The sequence below is a fragment of the Dunckerocampus dactyliophorus genome, chromosome 17 (assembly GCF_027744805.1).
Source record: "Dunckerocampus dactyliophorus isolate RoL2022-P2 chromosome 17, RoL_Ddac_1.1, whole genome shotgun sequence".
Taxonomy (NCBI): domain Eukaryota; kingdom Metazoa; phylum Chordata; class Actinopteri; order Syngnathiformes; family Syngnathidae; genus Dunckerocampus; species Dunckerocampus dactyliophorus.
This window is the reverse complement of record NC_072835.1, coordinates 3,895,533-3,916,801: the sequence shown is the minus strand read 5'-3', so window position 1 is coordinate 3,916,801 and position 21,269 is coordinate 3,895,533. Positions and strand designations below refer to the sequence as shown.

At 41.9% G+C, this 21,269-nt stretch overlaps 1 protein-coding gene across 1 annotated transcript in view; it reads right to left on the bottom strand.

Annotated features, from left to right (window-relative positions):
* nsmfa (NMDA receptor synaptonuclear signaling and neuronal migration factor a) overlaps positions 1-20,776 on the bottom strand; it is a 44,652-nt gene extending 23,876 nt beyond the window's left edge. The window contains 4 exon segments of the mRNA XM_054758156.1: positions 2,762-2,834; positions 4,349-5,191; positions 5,359-5,420; positions 20,437-20,776. Of these exon segments, the coding sequence (XP_054614131.1) occupies positions 2,762-2,834; positions 4,349-5,191; positions 5,359-5,420; positions 20,437-20,507 (1,049 nt within the window). The 5' untranslated portion in view covers positions 20,508-20,776.
* Between the last annotated feature and the right edge of the window lie 493 nt (positions 20,777-21,269).

Genomic DNA, 21,269 nt, shown 5'->3' with positions numbered 1-21,269 from the left:
CTCCAGCGTACAAACAAAAACAAATATGGCGTCCCAGGAGTTTGCTCAGTGCTTTCTGAGTAGCATGACTGATGCTAATTCAGGTGACTACAATAATAGGACTACCCCCCCCCCCCGTTATGTTATGTTAGATGGTAGTACTGTTAATGGTAGTACTGGTAATGGTAGTACTATTAATGGTAGTACTGGTAATGGTAGTACTGTTAATGGTAGTACTGTTAATGGTAGTAGTGTTAATGGCAGTACTGTTCATGGTAGTACTGTTAATGGTGGTACTGTTAATGGTAGTACTGTTAATGGTAGTACTGGTAATGGCAGTACTGTTAATGGCAGTACTGTTAATGGTAGTACTGTTACTGTTAATGGTGGTACTGTTAATGGTAGTACTGTTAATGGCAGTACTCTTAATGGTGGTACTGTTAATGGCAGTACTGTTAATGGTAGTACTGTTAATGGTGGTACTGTTAATGGTAGTACTGGTAATGGCAGTACTATTAATAGTAGTACTGTTAATGGTAGTACTGTTAGTAGTAGTACTGTTAATGGTAGTACTGGTAATGGCAGTACTGTTAATGGCAGTACTGTTAATGGTAGTACTGTTACTGTTAATGGTGGTACTGTTAATGGTAGTACTGTTAATGGCAGTACTCTTAATGGTGGTACTGTTAATGGCAGTACTGTTAATGGTAGTACTGTTAATGGTGGTACTGTTAATGGTAGTACTGGTAATGGCAGTACTATTAATAGTAGTACTGTTAATGGTAGTACTGTTAGTAGTAGTACTGTTAATGGTAGTACTGTTAATGGCAGTACTCTTAATGGTGGTACTGTTAATGGCAGTACTGTTAATGGTAGTACTGTTAATGGTGGTACTGTTAATGGTGGTACTGTTAATGGTAGTACTGTTAATGGCAGTACTATTAATAGTAGTACTGTTAATGGTAGTACTGTTAGTAGTAGTACTGTTAATGGTAGTACTGTTAATGGCAGTACTCTTAATGGTGGTACTGTTAATGGCAGTACTGTTAATGGTAGTACTGTTAATAGTAGTACTGTTAATGGTAGTACTGTTAATGGTAGTACTATTAATAGTAGTACTGTTAATGGTAGTACTGTTAATGGTAGTACTATTAATAGTAGTACTGTTAATGGTAGTACTGTTAGTAGTAGTACTGTTAATGGTAGTACTGTTAATGGCAGTACTCTTAATGGTGGTACTGTTAATGGCAGTACTGTTAATGGCAGTACTGTTAATGGTAGTACTGTTAATGGTAGTACTGTTAATGGCAGTACTATTTGTATTTCTGTATATAATTTGAATATTAAAATATGTCATGTGTATGTTATGGATATGTTGTATGTATTTCATATGCAGGTATCATCTATATTCTGAAGTCATATTAAAGTTCATATTACACATTTTGTACTTTTAAATTGAATTGTTTTCATTTTGATGTTCCACTGTTGAAATATTTCATATATTATCATATCAAACACATTTGGGGAGTCTTGCTTTAGTATTTTTTCCCAAAACATTTGCATAAAATCAATGAATTGTATTTATATTTTATATTTTGTATTTATACAGATTATTTGAACATCGAAACATTTCAATTAAATATATTTGGGAGTTGGATTAAATCTGTTTTCCATAAATTAATGTTTTCCATTCACAAATATTGCTTAACAAATACAAATACTGCAAATTGTATTTATATTTTGTATTTGTAGATATTATTTTAGCATTGAAATATTTAACACCTGCTATTATTTGGAATGAAATATGTGGGAGTTGGACTTCAATGTTTTTAATACATTTAGTTTTTTGATGATATACTGATGTACTTTTCACTCTATTTTTATTTACGTGTAATATTTGAATATTAAAACATTTAACACGTAATTCTATGAAATACTAATGTTGAGTTTTATTGAAATATTGGTATTCATTGAAATACTTCATGAACAATGCTAATGCTAAATAAATATCAATACATTGTATCTTTATGATGGACATTTTTGATTCTATTTTTATTTACACTTGTTTTAATAATATTGAATGCACTGCAATTCAAATACATTCTGATTACGTACATCATATATTTCTTATTCTTCTGTTGTATTCTTTATTGACATGTACGGTGTTTATACGGTTCTGGTCTACGGAGAGTTCAATCACGAAGGTTAAAATGGTCAAAGTTCACCAAAATGAGTCCAAACCATAAGAGGTTAAATAATAATAATAATAATAATAATAATAATAATAATAATAATAATGATGATAACAGGTTTATAAATACTCACGATATCCTGTGTTGTTTGCCGCAGGGTGAATTCGCATGCAAGAAGAGAGGAAAAAACACAATAAATTCAACATGTGACCATATTAAAAATGAATAAACACATTCCATACGCAAAATAGGGTCCTTCTCAAAAAGGAAAGGCTACTTCCCTGCATTGAACTGGATCCAAACAATAATAATAACAATAACAATAACAACAGTGTGTGTGTGTGTGTGCGTGTGTGTGCGTGTGTGTGTGTATTCCACGTGATGGATTGCCTTGGCGTTGACTTTATGGCTTCGTAAAATGAAATGCATGAGAGCAGGCCAGGACAGCAACTAAAAAATGATGTGGTGTTAATGCAAGGCAAGCCATTGACATTAACTTGGAGCATAATGCATAATGTTTATTACGTACGTGTGCGTGTGTGGGTGTGTGTGTGTGCGTGCGTGTGTGTGCGTGTGCAGGTTAAAAAAACACTCACGCCTGCATGGTGGTTGTCGCCGTCTGAAAGGTGAACATGTTTTCCTTGGGGAACCAGTTAGCGTCGTCTGCAATGATAGAAAACACATTGGAAAGCCTAATAGTGGCAAAGGTCACCGTGGGTGATGCGGCGCATGTTGAAATATGAAAGCACAAAAAGCGGCACCAGCACTTCACAGGACTCCAGCACTCCACAAATGGAGAGAGGCGAGGAAGACACACAGGAAGAGATAGCAGAGGGAAAAAATCAAATACGAGATAAATAAAGGAGACATATACATCCAAACACCAAAGGGACAATGTCCACCAGACCTGGGAGCAAATAGATCTTGAAAATACTTCATTAATTACAAATTCATGCCAAAAAACATACTACTTTTTTTTAATGGTTTTATAGAATGTTACGTACAATGTTAGCATCTGTTCGTCATGTAGAGGCGCTAGCTGTAGTTAGCTTCTGTTCAGCGAGCTGTCTGCTAGCACCTACTTGCAATATTTAGCCTCATTTAGCTGCACGTTAGCAATGTCGGAGCCTCTGTTAGCAAGTAGTTTATTCTTACATTCAGGTTTTTAGAATGGACCTTTTTACTTATATTAGTATGTTTATATAGTTTCATACAATAGTAAGGCCGGTAGCACTGGCTAGTCGCTGTTAGATGAACGTTAGTAATATCGCTATATTTATTCATTCCATTTTAGCGGTGTTGTTGCCCCTGTTAGCTAATTAAATCATTCAGTAGTTTATACTTTTAGAGATCATTTTAGTTATATGCTGCTATGTTCACTGTAGTTTCATATAATAATAGGCCGAAGGCCGGTAGCACTAGCGAGCCGCTGTTAGCTGAACGTTGTTAGCAGTATCGCAGTATCCATTCCATGTTAGCAGCATTGTTGCCCCTGTTAGGTAATTAAATCATCTCAGTCGTTTATACTTTCAGAGAGCCTGTTAGTTGTACACTAGCAGGGTTATAACTAGCCTTTATTAGCTTCATGTGAGCAATGCCTTGCTTGCTGTATGTCATCACTGTAATAGCATTAGCTTGCAGGTAGCTTCTGTAGGCTGAATGTTAGCAAAATTTTGCCACGCTAAGTTAGCTGTGTGGAAGACGGTTAGCTTATTATGGAACTATGGCATAGTCAAGAGTGTTTAGAATGCCTCAGTTAGCGCAATGCTAGCAGGTGTATTCATGTTAGCAATGCTGTAGCAATGTTGGAGAGACCCTGTTAGTTGTATGATAGTAGGTTTAAAAGTGACTAGCCTCTGCCTGGATGTTAGCAGTATTTCCATGCTAGCAACTCTACTATAAACGAGTTATTGTATGGTTATACTCCGTCTTCATTAGCTCACTATTTTAGCCTCCGTTAGTCGGGTCTGATCCTGCTATCAATGCGTTGGCATGGGTACAGGTTGTGTTTTCAGTGTGTTAGTCTCTGTTCGCATTAGGTTGTTATCTTTTTTCCAAAAGCTATTTCTCCTCAAGCCTGGCGTCCATACCCGACTATTCCCAAATCAAATCCCATCATCATCATCATTGTAGTGCCTCTCCTCCTCTGTGTGTCCGCCCCTGCTGTCCCCCCTCACCTCTCTCCAGCCCAGTCACCCGGTCCACACTCCACATCCTCTCTAGGCGTCGGTGCTGCTTGCCTGGCTCTCGGGTGGCGCTCTCCAGGTCCAGGGACCCTTGGCTCCGCGAGGGCACAGCGCTGCAGGAGTCGCAGGCCAGCCCGCTGCACTCCGCCTCCCCTTTAGCGCTGTTGTCCCCCCAGCTGCGGATGTTGTGTGCGCTGACAGAGGTCTGCAGGGGGGGTTGTGCCAAGTGGTGGTGGTGGTGATGGTGCGCCACCATGTGGTGGGAGTGCTGGTTGCTGCTCCCGCTCGCCCCGCAGGCTCCTCCTCCTGCTCCTCCTCCGCTTGGTCCTGGGTGGTGGTGATGGTGGTTGCCGCCGTGGTGGTGGTGGCCGCTACCGCCGCGCCCGCTTCCGGCATGCTGGGTGGGGGACGACGAAGAGGAGGACGGGGAGGTGGAGGGCTGGATCAAGGTAGCGTGGCCCCCCTTGGGTCCCCCGCTCCCTGACCTCTCCTTGAGGACGTCCAGTTCTAGGCTCTCCTTGCTGCCCCGCCCGCCACTCATCAGCATACCGTGTCGAGTGGTGATGGTGTAGACACGGGCCGGCTGGAGGGTGCACTCCACGGCCTTCTGCTCGTCCTCCTCCGCCGAGAAGCTGCGCTCCAAGGAGAGACGCACCGGTTTACCGGAGACGCTGATGGAAGGCGGCTGGTGTGGACCCAAAGGAGTCTTTGTTGCGGAGTTCTGCGCTCTGTCCTCTGAGCCCTTATCAAAGTCCAGCTGAAGGTGGTGGTTGTTGTTGGGCCCGGTCGGCGACTCTGGATCAGCAGCCACCAAGGTCTCACACAGGAGATGAGCTGGAATTTGGACAAGGGAAGGCGGACAATCACTAAGGACGGAACATTCAAGAGCAAATAAGTGAAGGATGAAAAAGCGCTAAAGCGTCCGCGGAGGTCAGCCTTGCAGTTCGAATGGAGGACAGAATGGATAGAAACGATGACGGCAGGACGGCAAAGACGCTGACCTGATCCGTTTCGGTTGTCAGGGTGTGTGTGGGACAGGTACTCTCCGAATGCTCGTGCTGCTCTGTGGACACACACACACATACACACACACACAGACACATAAAGCCATCACTTTTGAGGAAGCGTTGGAAGGACCAGAAGCGGCCGACAAAGAGAGGAATTATAATCCTTTAATTGCCTTCTTTGCAGATTAAGATGCTGGATGTTTTATCAGTGGGGGAGGACGAGGGTGGACGACACTTCCAAGTGGGGCAGACAGAGGAGGACGCACAGTGTCTCAACACAAGCTTGTACGAAGATAACTGAATCAAGCACGGCAGTGGTAGCGTCTCGGTCTGGGGCTACATGAGTGCTGCCAGCGCTGGGGGAGCTGCGGTTCACTGCGGGGGGAACATGAATGCCGACATTTACTTTGGCATTCTGAAGAGATGATCAATGAGATGCGGTGTTTCCCGACCTGTTCACCCTCGCTCATTCATTTCATGTCTGTGATGCCATCTGGCATGTAAGGCGACATGTTTTTCCGGAATAGGGTTGTTAGCCCTACGGGGTTGTTAGCCCTATGGGGTTGTTAGCCCTATGGGGTCGTTAGCCCTACGGGGTTGTTAGCCCCACAGTGTTGTTTGCCCTACGGAGTTGTTTGTCCTACGGGGTTGTTAGCCCTACGGGGTTGTTTGCCCTATGAGGTTGTTAGCCCTCTGGGGTTGTTAGCCCTATGGGGTTGTTTGCCCTATGGGGTTGTTAGCCCTATGGGGTTGTTAGCCCAGTGGGGTTGTTTGCCCTATGGGGTTGTTAGCCCTATGGGGTTGTTTGTCCTATGGGGTTGTTAGCCCTATGGGGTCGTTAGCCCTACGGGGTTGTTAGCCCTACGGGGTTGTTTGCCCTACAGTGTTGTTTGCCCTACGGGGTTGTTAGCCCTACGGGGTTGTTTGCCCTACGGGGTTGTTAGCCCTACGGGGTTGTTTGCCCTACGGGGTTGTTAGCCCTATGGGGTTGTTTGCCCTATGGGGTTGTTAGCCCTATGGGGTTGTTAGCCCAATAGGGTTGTTTGCCCTATGGGGTTGTTAGCCCTATGGGGTTGTTAGCCCTATGGGGTTGGTAGCCCTACGGGGTTGTTTGCCCTATAAGGTTGTTAGCCCTATGGGGTTGTTTGTCCTATGGGGTTATGGGGTTAGCCCTATGGGGTTGTTAGCCCTATGTGCAACCCCCAGTTGGTTTGAGATCAGAGATCAGAGATCCTTCTCCTAGACGGGCTGCCTTCCAAGGCTAATGAGCTTCATCTACCCATCCTTCCATCCATCTATTTTCTATGCCGCTTGTCCTCACTATGGTCGCGAGGGTATGCTGGAGCCTATCCCAGCTGACTCTGGGTAAGAGGCAGAGCACACCCTGGACTGGTTGGCAGCCAATCGCAGTGCAGCTCCACCTACCCGTGGTTTGGAATCAGAGTCTTACTTCTCCTAGGCTACGTTGGTCCGCAGCACCCTATTCCTTATTTCTGACATGTAAGCCCCTACAGGAGGGCTTCCCCTATCCGCCACCTGGGGGACGCGCCTCTACGCCATAGAGCCCCAGCGCGAGGTTCACCCTTGCTTATAAACACATTATAACGAGACTGTCTGTCAATGTACCTTGTCGTTACAACTTTGTACAGTAGATGGCATCGCACCACTGCTTCTTGACACACTTCATACCTTGTCTGCTAGAGAAGAAGAAGATGTAGCAGGAGGTATCTGCCAATCTAGCAGCTTTAAAGCTAAATTTAACAACTATTCATTGCCGCAGTTGAAGGAGTTGAAGTATCTTGGGTTTTTGTTCACGAATGAGGGAAGGTTGGAGCGTGAGATCGACAGGCTGATCGGCGCAGCGTCTGCGGTAATAGGGTCGGTGTATCAAACCGTCACGGTGAAGAGAGAGCTGAGCCTGAACAAAGCTCTCAGTTTACCGATGTTCCCGCCTGAGCCTATGGTCAAGAGCTTTGAGTTGTGACCGAAAGGACGAGATTGGAGAGGAACTACTTGAGGTGGCTCGTCCATATAGTCTGGATGCCTCCTGGACACCTCCCTGGTGAGGTGTTCCAGGCATGCCCAACCGGGAGCAGGCCCTGTCCTAGGCAGACCTAGGACCCGCTGGAGGGATTATGTCTCACAGCTGGCCTGGAAACACTTCGGTGTTCTTCCCAGTGGAACCGGAATAAGTGGCCAGAGATCGGGAAGTCTGGGCTTCTCTACTGAGACTGCTGGACCCGGGAAGAAAATGGATGGTTGGATGGATGGATGGATGTTTTTGCGCCCATAAAAATGACATGCGTCATGGCTCATTATGCAAATTAGACATGATGTCCTGTTTGGTGTGGCTGCAGATGTTTAATGGCGTGTTTTTGCAATCAATTAATAAGTTAGTAATGGGCGATACCAATGCATTACTAAGTAAAACACAGCTCGATATCGCTGGTACCGATACTTTGGGAAGTATGCTACCAGTATCACTTGCTATATTATGCACCATAAACCCTTATTTTACACAAAAATAGAAGCTCATACGTAACGATACACAAACCTGCCTGGCCTGTATTGTTTAGTGGGAAGCCCAAGTGCACACGTCCACGACAAGAAGTTACCCAGAATGCCCTGCGGGTTAGATAAAATAGTATTGTTTTGTAAGTGTAAGCCTTAGTCCGCATAGTCCATGTGGTGCAGTTCCATTGTGTGTTCTACGCACGACATTTGATTGCACCGTGAGTGGAGGGAGGCTTAGTTGAATGACCTCCTGTTGGTTTGTTGATGTTATGTGCAGTCGCGCCATAGACATTGCCCGAGCTTGATCAGTGTCTAAAATGGAGGGCATCTCGATTACTCGCCGCTCACGGGTGGCGAAAAACAGGGATGGACATTATTTGTAAGAAACACCGCATGGCTGAAAATGAGATAATACCACTTGATGAATTCTATTATTACTCTCCATCTCCATCAAATGTGTTAAAAGATTAGACTATGAGAAATCCATGCCAGTACCGGAATTGGTAATTAGGGATGCACCCATTCACAATTTTTCCCTTCTGACCTTGACCTGAGTTTGGATATTTGCTGATATTATCTGATACTAACCCGATACCAAAGCTCTGTTTGCTTTAATATGGAACCACGGCAAAAGAATATCAGCAAATGCAGCCGTCTCCACACATGCAGCACTGTACACACACACACACACACACACAAGCACTGACACGTTCACGGCTTCACAGACAGTCGGAAAACACAGAACTCTTATGGCACATAACTCCATAACTCGCTACACTGTCATTATTGTTGATTTGATATGAGGCTGTAATAATCTCCTCTTTACAGGCAAGTATGATATCGTAGCCACACGGTAGTGTATTAAGACTTTGCGACATCTGACCGTCGGAATGTCAGGTGGAGCGCTTGTGCGTGTGTGCGTGTGTCACGTGTAGAGACGGCTACGTTCGTTGATATTCTTCCAGCCACGTCTGCTGACATCATTAAAGCACAGACTTGGCTCAGGAATCTGACATTTCTGACAGGAGAAATATGCCAGTATCGGAGACCGATGCTGGGGCGGATGGGCCCCTTCCCCATATAGCAGGGGCAGGGAACCTACGGCTCGTTTGATGACTGCAATTCATTTATTCGAATTCTTTGTTCCGCTGACATTTTCAAATAAAACATTGCAGAAATCAAAATATTGAAAATAACGTTCCACATATAAAACATTCTTATGCATTTTAATCCATCCGTCCATTTTCTCCCGCAATGCGGGTGGCCAGAGCCAATGACAGCCGTCCTTTCTACATTTTCCGGGTCAGACACCAAAACTTGATTGTTACCGGATAACGCGGGACCACACCCGGGTCATTGAGAGGTCAGGAAGTAAACTTGCTACCTTTCATCAAATCGTCAGCGAGCTAATTCTGTGGCGCAAACCCTTTTGATAAAGAAGATGGCGAAAAGAAAGAAAGATGAGGAGTACTGTGCCAAACCACGCAGTACCACAAGTCGCATTAATGGTAAGAAGTATTTTATTATTATTACAGTATTATTATTGGTTAACTTCAATATAACAACATTATTAAAAAGAATACATTCAGAGACTTATTATATTCTAAAATTGCTGGTCTTCCTTAAAAATGCACGCATTTAAAAAATATCATGAGGCTCTCACAGTACTAGATTTTAAAATATGTGGCTTTCGTGGCTCTCTTTGGCAAAAAGGTTCCCGACCCCTGCTACAGTACAGAGTGTCAATAGTTTGGTGTTTTGGTCCCCATGAACTCAGTTCAAGAAACAACCAAGTTGAACTCAGGCGCACGCGAATAAACATTTCCATTTGTTTTGGGGCTTTTGGGACACCCAAAAAGGGGGAATTATGAAGGACAATGACTCTGTCTGTGAACCCCAGCTTCACTAAAGAAGAGGTCAGCTTGACTTGTGGCCATTTAACAGTTGTTCTTCCATGATATGTTCTGCTGAACTCCTCGAAGGGTCCCTGACATGATTCATGGACTTTGCTTGAATGTGGAATGTATTGTCTGTAATTATGTTGTACAGTGTTCAATCTTTCAAAGCGACCGGTACGTTGGCAAAAATGTCATTTATAGTTGATGGCCCCGCCCATGACGAACAAGCTCACAGCTCAGTCTCATTTCCGAAAGTGACGTCATCGTGGTAACACCTCTCAGCTAAAGCGGAGAAAGCAAACGCTTCTCGAGGTCGATCGGCGACTTGGTTCAGTATATTTTTCATCAAAGTAGGAGTGTTGCCAAAACATTATGCTGCTGCTGGATGTTCACAGTTTCCGAGTGATACTGTAAGTTTGTTTTCTTTTCCAAAAAAGGAAGTTTTAAGACAGTGATCCTCAATTATTTCTGTTAAAACAGAAATGTTTTCGTGCCCCTCTGATTTGAAATGCTATTGAGAAACTGATATGTCTATTTATTTATCCGTACTGTACAGACTGAACTCAAAACTGAAACCAGCAAAGTGCAAGAAAATGGAGGGCGGTGAAGCATACGAGCGTATTCAAGAGTCAAATTGCATGCTGAGTACGACAAATTCATACATGTTGGCAGATCTGCACTAATATAATATAATGAAAGTCCTCCCTGCCTCTCACGCCCCCCCGACAGTTCACCTAAATGCCCGCCCCGCTATTGGAGAAGCATTGTTAAAGACAACAATGGACGAAGCAAATGCAGAGAACGAGAGACAGATGGGGGCTGCACGGTGGTCTAGTGGTTAGCATGTTGGCCAACACAGTAACAGCTTGGAGATCGGGAAGACCTGGGTTCGATTCTCCGTTGGGCATTTCTGTGTGGAGTTTGCATGTTCTCCCCGTGTGTGTGTGGGTTTTCTCCGGGTACTCCGGCTTCCTCCCACATTCCAAAAACATGCATGTTAGCTTCATTGGCGACTCTAAATTGTCCATAGGTATGAATGTGAGTGTTTGTCTATATGTGCCCTGCCATTGGCTGGCGACCAGTCCAGGGTGTACCCCGCCTGTTGCCCGAAGTCAGCTCCAGCATGCCCCTGCGACCCTAATGAGGAAGAAGCGGTATAGAAAATGAATGGATGGAGAGACAGATGGACGCCCACCTGGAGTTCTGTTCTTTGCAGTGATCATTTCACTGATGGCCGCATTTGAAGCATTTGGCTTGAAAGTACGGTATAAACGCATTGTGGCCTTTTTTTCCGGTACACAGGAAAAAAACAAGATAGACAAGGCAAAGTAAGTCATGTCTTGTTTACGTCATGTCTTCCAGACACTATCCCACGACAGCGACAAGGCTTCAAAGAATTATACACGTTATATAAACATGTGATATGTTTACTGAACGTCATTAGGAAGACGATTTAAAACAATAATTGAAGGATGAGCAACTCCCGAGTCATTTCCACTTACCATTCTGTGTTTTGAAGGCGACCGATCTTCACCTCCACGTCTTAAGGCTTAAGTCCATGTTCTCTATTTCATCTCCAAATGTTTGTTTCACCTCGAAAACTACTGCCACATCGCTCAAATCTTTGCTCCAATCACTGTAAACATCGCCTGTCTCGTACAGCGCTATGTGGAGTGATATTACTCCGATGGCGTCACTTCCGGAAATGAGACTGGTCTGCGAGAGCTAGCTCATCACGGCTGGCGCCATCAACTACAAATGTCATTCTTGCAAATTTCCCGTTCTCTTTCGAAAATCAAACAATGTAGAACATAATTACAAAAAAACATGTATCACGTCAGGGAGCCTTTAAGTGTGAAGTGCACCCCTTACATAAGCTCGGGGTCTCCTTAAAGCACCACTCCCGTAGATAGAGGGATGTCCGGATAAGGAGCAACTTCTATCGCTTCTTGTCGTTTAGAATTCCATTAACGGCTGTTGAATAAACGAGCGGAGCCCCCTCCCGCCCGGAAAGTGAAGGACGTGTGTGTAAATTTGCCCCAGAAAAATGACTTTTTCAGCAGCAAGGCCCATTTTTCACCTTGACTATTTCCTAGCAACTACGAGACGCGAGCTGGTGAGCAAGCATGCTTGACTAATGAATCGGATCACTGGAGTGTGCTTGCAGATACCCCCCCACATCACAAAGAGCAGAAACTCCAGAAACATCACTTTTTTACCAACATCTGAAATGTCAGCTTGAACGCATTTTGCGGCCTCTTTTCTCGCTCGTCTCCTCAGGATTCCTCAAGGGACGCAGCGAGTGAAGCAAAGCTGCTTTGCATGCTTCATTGAAACGTCCATGAAGATGAACTAACAGTGAACCCCGCTAACAAATCCCTCTTTCGAGACAAAAAACACTCATTTCCAAGCATCCCAGTCAACCTAGGTCACGGGTGTCCTAAGTGCTGCAGCACATCATGAAAATACTGAATCATTAACTAAAATTTTTGTTTTTAAACAACAGCAAAAATGGAAATATCAGCAGTCATTTTACAATAGAATAAACTCCAAATGTTAAGAGAAAAAAGCTGTAATCTAATGAGAAAACATTGTAATTTTATGATAATATTAAAGTAGCGTTTATGCAGGAGGAAGTTGAAATATTAAAGAAAGACTTTAATTTTTTAAAGTTGTAATATTAGAAAAAATCTGAGAATCAAGTCGTAAATTTACAAGACAAAAAATCTTACATTTCATAGAAAAAAGTGGTAAATTTAGGAGAATAACGTGTAAATATGAGGTGTGATGGTGTCGTGCGTGTCAGAGGGAAAATAGAGCACAGCTCTTCTGGAAGGAAGGAAACGTTCCTCTCGCTTCAGGCAAGCTTTTATTCATAACGTGGCAGCAAGGCTAGCCTCCTCACCCCGCCCCCTCCACGTGCCCAAGACCAATGGTCACATAAGTCCCCTTTTTTCATAGCTGTCTCAGGCAATGCCTGAAACATGAAGTTACGAGTTTTTTATTGTAAATGTACAACGTTATTCTCGTAATATTACAAGTTTTTTCTCGTACATTTACAACTTCACTCTCGTAAACTTACAACTTCATTCTCAAAATCTCAGATGACTTTAATACTCCGTCGTAACAGGCATTGCCTGAGACAGCTACGAAAAGCGGGACTTTATGTGACCTTTGGCCTTGGGCAAAAGTAATATTAGCACTTTTTTTTTCTTAAATTTATGACTTTTTTCTTGAAAATTTCTGATTTTTTATTTTTCAATGCGGCCCTGATACTCTGTTGTAATGAAAAACAAGCAAAACAACAAATAAAGGTGTAAGTTTTGGAAAATCAGGTTGTGGAAAAAAGTTATCATGTTTTGGGAATAAAGAAGACAGTGGAAATAGTTGGGGAGAAAAACAGCCGAAATGAGGGGAAAAAGCAGTAATTTTTATGAGAATCAAGTCAAAACATCAAGAGAAAAAAGTCATATTCCATTTAGAGTTAAAATATTAAAGAAAAATGTTGTAGGTTAGTAATATTATGAGAAACAAACAAAACAAAGTCGTCATTTTTGGAAAATTACGTTGGGGAAAAAGTTATAATATTGTGGGACTAAAGTCAGAATAATAGGAGGAAGAACATTTGGAAGAGAGTTGACAAACTGAAGCTGGGAAAACAAACAGCAGAGTTTGTTTTTTAAGCTGTAATTTTATGAGAATAAAGTCAAATATTAAGGTAAAAAAGTCATATTGTACTTTACATACAGTTGAAACGTTCAAGAAAAAATAAAACTATTAATAATACATATTTTTTCCATAAGCTGTAATATGAGAAACAAACAAAACAAAGTTGTCATTTTTGGAAAAATTAGGTTGAGGAAAAGTTATAATATTATGGGAATAACGTCAAAATATTATGGGAAAAGTCCGAATATAACGAGAAGAAAATTTACAAGAAGAGGGTTAAAATAGTTGTAAAAAAACAGCTGTAATTTTACGAGAATAAAGTGTAATATTATGACAAAAAATAATAGTGTAGTAGCATAAAGTTGAACTATTAAAGAAAAAAAACATTACTTTTTAAAATCATTAATATTATGAGAAACAAAACAAAATAAAATTGTAATTTCTTGAAAAATAGGCTAGGGAAAAAGTCATATTACGAGAAGAAAATTTATGGAGATGATTTATGAAGAAAGTTGAAATATTTGGAAAAAAAAAGGGAAAAACCATCAAAGAGTGAAGTTGATATTAACAGTGAGCTTTTTCACCTGCAGTGTACGACAAAGGTGGGATGGAATCTATAGAACTTCTTCGCATATCTAAAAGTGTTGCTTTACAAAATATCCTTTCATTTTTCACTATGTGGCCTGAATGTGGCCCATCCCTGAATGTCCTCAACTCCTGCTTCCATGCCGGTGTCGTTCCAAGCAGGACAGCGGCGGAAAGTGAAATAAAAACGCCAACTCGGCACTCGAGTGTTTCCCCTCGACAAGGAGCATCCACCAGTCAACCACCAGACTCCCTCGGGGATTTGGAGGATTTTCACCTTCCTCGGAGACTCGGCACGTGTTCCAACCACCAGCCAGCTAACCCGTCAGGCTAAAAATAGAACTCCATGCAATTCTGCTTCGTGCAGAATGTATATCAAGGAAACGTACACGCAGCATGCAAAGCGTGCCTGCCTACTCCAGGTGATGTCATCCGTGAAAGGACCACGCTGACGAATATGCAGCAGGTGTCCTTCTGATGTCACATGTTTTATTCAACAGGCTGCTCCTTGACAGGAAACAGTGCAGCCAAACCACCGCCATCATCAGGAAATAAGGAGAATGAAACCCAGCTAACGAACTAGCTAGCTAGCGAGCGACTAACTCCCCTGTCAGTCCATCCGTTAAAAACACCTCGTTTACAATTTGACAGCTCATTTGGAATGAAATGTACTCTAGGTTATTTTATATACACACATACAGTACAGTACACTGTATATACTTTACTTCTGTCATGAGAACGTTACAACTTCAATATTAGCATGAAAAAAACACAGAATTATATGACAATAACTTATCCTTTCGTATTACGCCAAACTTTATGGGACAATGAATCCGAGTGCGAGAAATAAGTTGGAAATATCATGAGAAAAAAAGTCATCATTTGATGACAATAAAGCTATTTTAATATTTTTTAAAGTAATAATTTTATAAGAATAAAGTATTAAGTTTTTATGAAGTTGTACGTATATGAAAATAGTGTCATGTTGGAATATTATGACAAAAAATGTAAATACCATAAGAAAAAAAGTCCTCATCTTACAATATTTACACACACACACACACACACACACACGTATACGTGTGTATATATATATATATATATATATATATATATATGAATATCACAAGAAAAAAGGGTCATTATTTAGTTATAATATATTGAGAAAGAAAAATCATTTTATAAGAATCATATTTTAAAAAATGTTTTAAAAATGTCTATTGATGTGAAAATATATTATTTTTTATGAGGAAAAAAGTAAAAAAAAAAAAATTAAGACCAAAAAATCATAATCATAGTCATAATATTTTGCAAAAAAAGGTGTGAATATCACGAGAAAAAATGAAAAATTTGATCCAAAAAAAGTTTGAATATTTAAGAGAAAAATCCTTATTTTAAATGAATAATCTGTTTTTTTTTTAAGTTGTCATTATACGAAAATGATGTCACATAAGAAAATAAGTATAAGAACAAAAACATTTCAAGATCACAAGAAAATAATGGAAAGGAAAACATTTTGGAAGGAATAAAATGCCTTTTTTCTTATTTTTTTTTTTACAAGAAAAAATAACCAAAAAATGTATATATCACAAGACAAAAAAATCTTAATTTTTCCAAGAATGAAATCATTATATTAGGAGAAAAATGTTGGGAATATCACATGAAAAAAGTCATAATTTGATAAAAAAAAAAAAAAGAAACTTTTGAGGGAAAAAAAATCCTAATTTCATAAGAATAAAGAAAGTATTTCTGAAGTCTTAGGAAAATAAAGTAACGTAAAAACTCGCAATATCAGCACAAAAAAAATGTATACAAGAATGAAGTGATAATACAAGTATTAGGGGACAGGAGGTATTTGATGACGTCCTCCACATGTTTTACCATCAAAGTCAAAACTCAGCCACAAAGACGACAAGAACGCGACAAACAACCCGGTGAAGCACAAAAACAAACCAAACGTCAAATATGACTCGCTTCTCCGACCCTCAGCGTCGTGCTGCTCCGTACACAAACCCCCACTCTGCTTTGTAGCAACGCTTCGTCCTCCTGGAGCTGTTGTGACGCAGTCCCTATGATTACCGTAATGTGCAGAGTCTCTTCAGAAAGCACTGGAATCATTTTGCTAGTTCAAGACTTGCGGTAATTTAAAAATCGCCGGCTACAGCTTGGACACGAAAGGTTTAAAAAAAACACTCATTTGGAAGACAAGTCCACTTACAGTACGTCGTTTGGGCCTCGTGGGCCGATGATGAAACGATGGCATCACATCAGGAAGGCTAACGAGAATGTCTTTGTTCAAAAGCTGGGGGGGTGACTACCATCAAAGTGTGAACTCAGAAATGTGAAGAGGTACTTTCAGGAGCAAGAGGCTCCTCAGTAAAAGTCATCTGAGACGTTTCCCATCCAAGCCAAGACGTGAAGCAGACTTCAGAGAGCCAAAGACAAAAGACGAGCACCTGTCCACCACGCTGCATTTGCATCCTTTCATCTTTTTACCACCCTCGCCGCGCGCTACTACCCCCGCGGTCTGACGGGCGTAAACTGCAGTCCTCCCCCCCCCACCCCCAGGCCCCAGCGCTTCCTGAGAGCGCCATCAAAGCCTTGACACTCCATGTGGAGCGCCTCCATTGAAGACTGCCATTGTGTCCATCGGGAGAGGCTGGAGGAGGAGGACGGGGAGGGGAGGAGTGACCCATTTCGTAAGCAGCCATCCATAAACATGAACGCGCGTGCCGCACACATGAAAAACATTCATGGCCGTCCGTCCTCGTCTTTCACCGTCCTCCGTCCAAGTGGGAGAAGCCTCACGCAGATTTATGCCCCAAAAGTCTCCTGCAGTCCAGCAATTTCATTCAAAGCTGTGTTTCATTTCTCGCTATTTGGCTTTTTTTGGTATATATTTATTATTTTATGCTTTTTTTAAGACCACATGTGCCCCAATTAGCTCCTCTATTCAACCAGTGTCCTATAGTCAGCGCATGCGTGGGCTACAAAAGCAAAACAACTGCCGGGGTCTCTAATTAGGTCGTAAAACATTAGCATTAACAGCCGTGGCTCCACAAGATGGCAGTAGCTGCATTTGAAGTATCCTGATGATCTAGCTCTGCGTGCGCTTTAAAATGTTGTGAAAGTCCTGCATGTTACACTTGCTTGACCCGAACTGTTTTTTATAATCAACTCATCAGCGCTATTAATGCTGACTCAGCACCTTTACCGCTGTTACAACATTGGTTTTGTTGGTACTGTTGTTGTTGTCTTGTGCAACATACTATTTAATAAATGACCATGTGGCAGAAGAGCTACCTTTTTTTTTTTACAACATTGGTTCTGTTGCAGCTGTGTTGTGCAATATACTTGTTAATAAATGACCCTGTGGTAAAAGAGTACTACGTTTTCTTTTCCACTTTCTCATGCGCACCTGCCCTAACCCTAACCATTTTTTGGTATTTTTTGACATTTACATTCTCAGTATTACAACATTGGTTCTGTTGCTGCTGTGTTGTGCAATATACTTCATAAATGACCATGTGGCCGAAGAGCTATGTTTTCTTTCCACTTTCTCATGCACACCCCGCCCTAACCCTATCCATTTTCTGGGAGGTTGGCATTTATATTGTCATTATTACAACATTGGTTCTGTTGCTGCTGTGTTGAACAGTATATTTGTTAATAAATGACCATGTGGCCAACGAGCTACGGTTTCTTTCCACTTTGTCGTGTACACCCCACCCCAACCCTAAACATTTTTTTGTATTTTTTGGCATTTATATAGTTGGGATTACAACATTGGTTCTGCTGCTGCTGTTTTGTGCAATATACATGCTCATAAATGACCATGTGGCTAAAGAGTTACGTTTTCTTCTCCCCTTTCTCATGCACCCCCGCCCTATGTGGCCAACGAGCCACGTTTTCTTTCCACTTTCTCGTGCCCTAACCCTAACCACTTGTTTGTATTTTTAATAAGAGAAAATAAGACATAAATAAGACATAATAGAGACTCACACATTAGCATTAGGAGTGATTCCTGCTGTTTCTATTGTGTCATCAATGTAACATTATCGACACCCAGTGACCAGCGTAGAATGCTACATACCATTACAACGTCTTTGAATGCGTCTTCTGAATGCCTGATCTTTGTGTTTTACGTCATCTAGACAATTTCATGCTTGAAAATGCTTCATTTAGGTTAAAAACAAGTCCAATTTCCTTAAATCTGCCTTTTTTTTTTCTAATATTAGGCCGTATTGAACCATAGAACAGCATGATGCGTCAATTAATATATTTTTGAAACACCGTGACAGAGACAAGCCGCCAAATTCGAAGCGCAAAGTGGCGAGGGATTACTCTGTCCGAAAGGTTAGTCGATAGATTAGCGGTTACAACAGGGGTGTCCAAACTTATTCCAGCGAGAACCACATCCCAAAAAAATGAGAGGATGCAGGGGCCACTTTGTATTTGACATTCTGTAAACCAACCCGTGCAGATTTGCATATTTAAGCAAATTGGACTTATTCTTGGCCTAAATGAAGCATTTTCAAGTGTAAAAAGGGCTAAAGGGCCATAACCCATCATGACATGCTAAAAGTCAATTCTGAACCTCCGACGTCACTTCCTGTCTGCCCGCCACTAAGGGAACACATTTACTGTGACACACACACGAGCAGGAGTTTTACTTCCGTGTTCAATGGCTTATTTACTCCTACTTTGTCTAGTAAGTAAGCATGTAAAGCCATTTAAAGGCGCCACTACAATACATCATAAGACAAGAGCCACCGCAGGAAATACGCTGTCCAGAAAAAAACAAGAAACTGCATGTGAGGCTATGTTATTTTATTTATGTCTAATATGTCTTATTTTCTCTTACTATATTAGGTAATACAAATGTAAAGATGACTATAGGGGTGTTATTTCATATCTAGAGAGCTCTAATAATGTTTAAAAAAAACAGATTTGGAAAATCGTAAACAGGATTTCTACGCTCTAACTACGAAAATATTCCATTTATTAATATTGAATCCTACTTCACGGAAAGTCACTTATCGCGGTCGGGTCTGGAACCAATTAACTGTGATAAGCGAGGGACGATTGTATTCATTGGTTCCTACCCTTACAATTTATTGCTCTTTCTTGTGCTTCTTTTTTTTCCCAAACATTTGAACTTTGTTCTCACGAATAGTCTTTTTCTGATCATATTTTGACTTTATTCTTGTAATATTATAACTATTTCCCAATATAGCTTTAAAAATTGCTCTAAAAATTGCAACTTTGTTTGGTTTGTTTCTGATAATATAACCTTTTTTCATTTTAATTTTTAATAAATTATTTCCTTTGATATGTCACTTTTATGCTTCTAAAATTACATTTTTTTCACATAATATTACAATTTTATTCTTGTAAAATTACACCTTTTTTCCTCCTAAGGTTACAATGTTTTTCTCTTCTTATTGTGACTTTACTGCCCAAATTTTCTTGCTCTGTTTTCATGAAATCACTGCTGTTTTTATTAGTTTTCTTGCTTAATTGAATTTTAAAACAGCCAAAGGCCGCAAATGGCCCCTGGGCTGCACTTTGGACACCCCAGGGTGGCAAATGAGCGGTTAGTGGCAGCGCTATAACATACGTGTTAATACGGGACATTGCAGTCAAACAGAGCTACCCCTTCCACTTTCTCATGCACTCCAAATCATTACTCATGCATATACTGTAACGGGTTTACAACCGCCTTCTCTCCAATCATGGCCTGCTTCCGATGAATTGAGTAAAGCTTGGCTATAATTACAGCATTTAGGGTAGCTTTCCTGCTTCATCGTCCACAAACGGTTAACTTGGCGCCCAGAAAACAAATGTCCTCCAGACCAGACTTCCAGCGTGTCCACGCAGTCCTTTACTGGTCCGTAAGGAGGAGCACAGCGCTGCATGCACGAGGTGGTGCGACGTTACAAACACAACATACACGCCACACACACCCCGGCAAGAGGGGGGTGACGTAACAGCACATCGGAGTCAAGGTCATTCATTGATGGAATTTTAACGACACAGCGGACAGCCCGTGTAAGACTGTATGCACTCCTCACAGGGGACCGTATGGACTCTCGCCAACGTGACACACATCCCCCGCCAGCCCTGACCTGTCACCATGTCAGCTGACCACCTCCTTGCTATCGTGGATGAATGCACAGCCCTGCCATCGCACAGCCCTTGCATGACACAATCACTTCATTCAGAAAAGACAGCAACGTCCTGTCCTGCAGTGGACACCCTGTCTGCGCACCACGAGACACAAGAAGGTCCGTTTTAGTGCGCCAATCCCGGATTAGGACGGCAGGAAACATGGCGCAGGAACACAACTTCACTTTAGTCCAATTTTAAACATGCATGAAGACACACACATTTAAAAAAAACTCACCTAACTTTTGCCGCTACGGATGATATCGCGTCGTGTCTCAGATTCCTCCTTTTGGACACGGAGGTTCCCATGCTGGCATGGAAACGATGCAGACAGAAAGAAGATCATCCCCGCTTCCACCAAAAAGCCCCATACACTCCTCTTGTGGATGGATGGAATGCGACAGTGACGAAAAAAACGGAAGAGGAAATCCGCAAAAACAAGCACGTGCACAGGTGTCCGCATGGAAATCCACGGAGTCTCTCGCTATCTCTCTCTCTCTCCCTGCCGTGTCTCATTGACGTGGACACGCGCACACACCGGGGGAGAGAGAGGAGGCGGAGATCATCATCATCACCACCATCAGCAGCAGCAGCAGCTGCACACACACACACACACACACGCGCGGGCAGATAGAGAGAGAGGGGCGGGGAGAGGGCGTGGAAGTAGAGTGATGGACATCCCTGCAGGAATTTGTGCAGCAGTCAGTAGTTTTGTCGTGTAAATGTCATGCAACTCCAAAAAAATAAATAAAAATAAATTTTAAAAACCCCTCCAACAAACTCACCTTTAACTTTGACCAACGTGGACAGGAAAATGAGTGCGTGTTCCTGGGAGTCAAGTCTCTTCACGGACAAGTCCCACTCTCCAGGCACTCTCAAGCTCCATTGTGGGAGCGCAAGCGGACACCTTACCCATCAACATTTGCATTTGAAAATGAGCCACATTGGAAATTGGGAAGTTTTTCAGAAAATAAGGTGAAATAAAATACCTTTTCCAGAATGTCTCATTTTCTGGAAATGGGGGATAAAGGTCTAAGGGGAAATCGGCAATTTTTTTCAGAAAATAAGGAA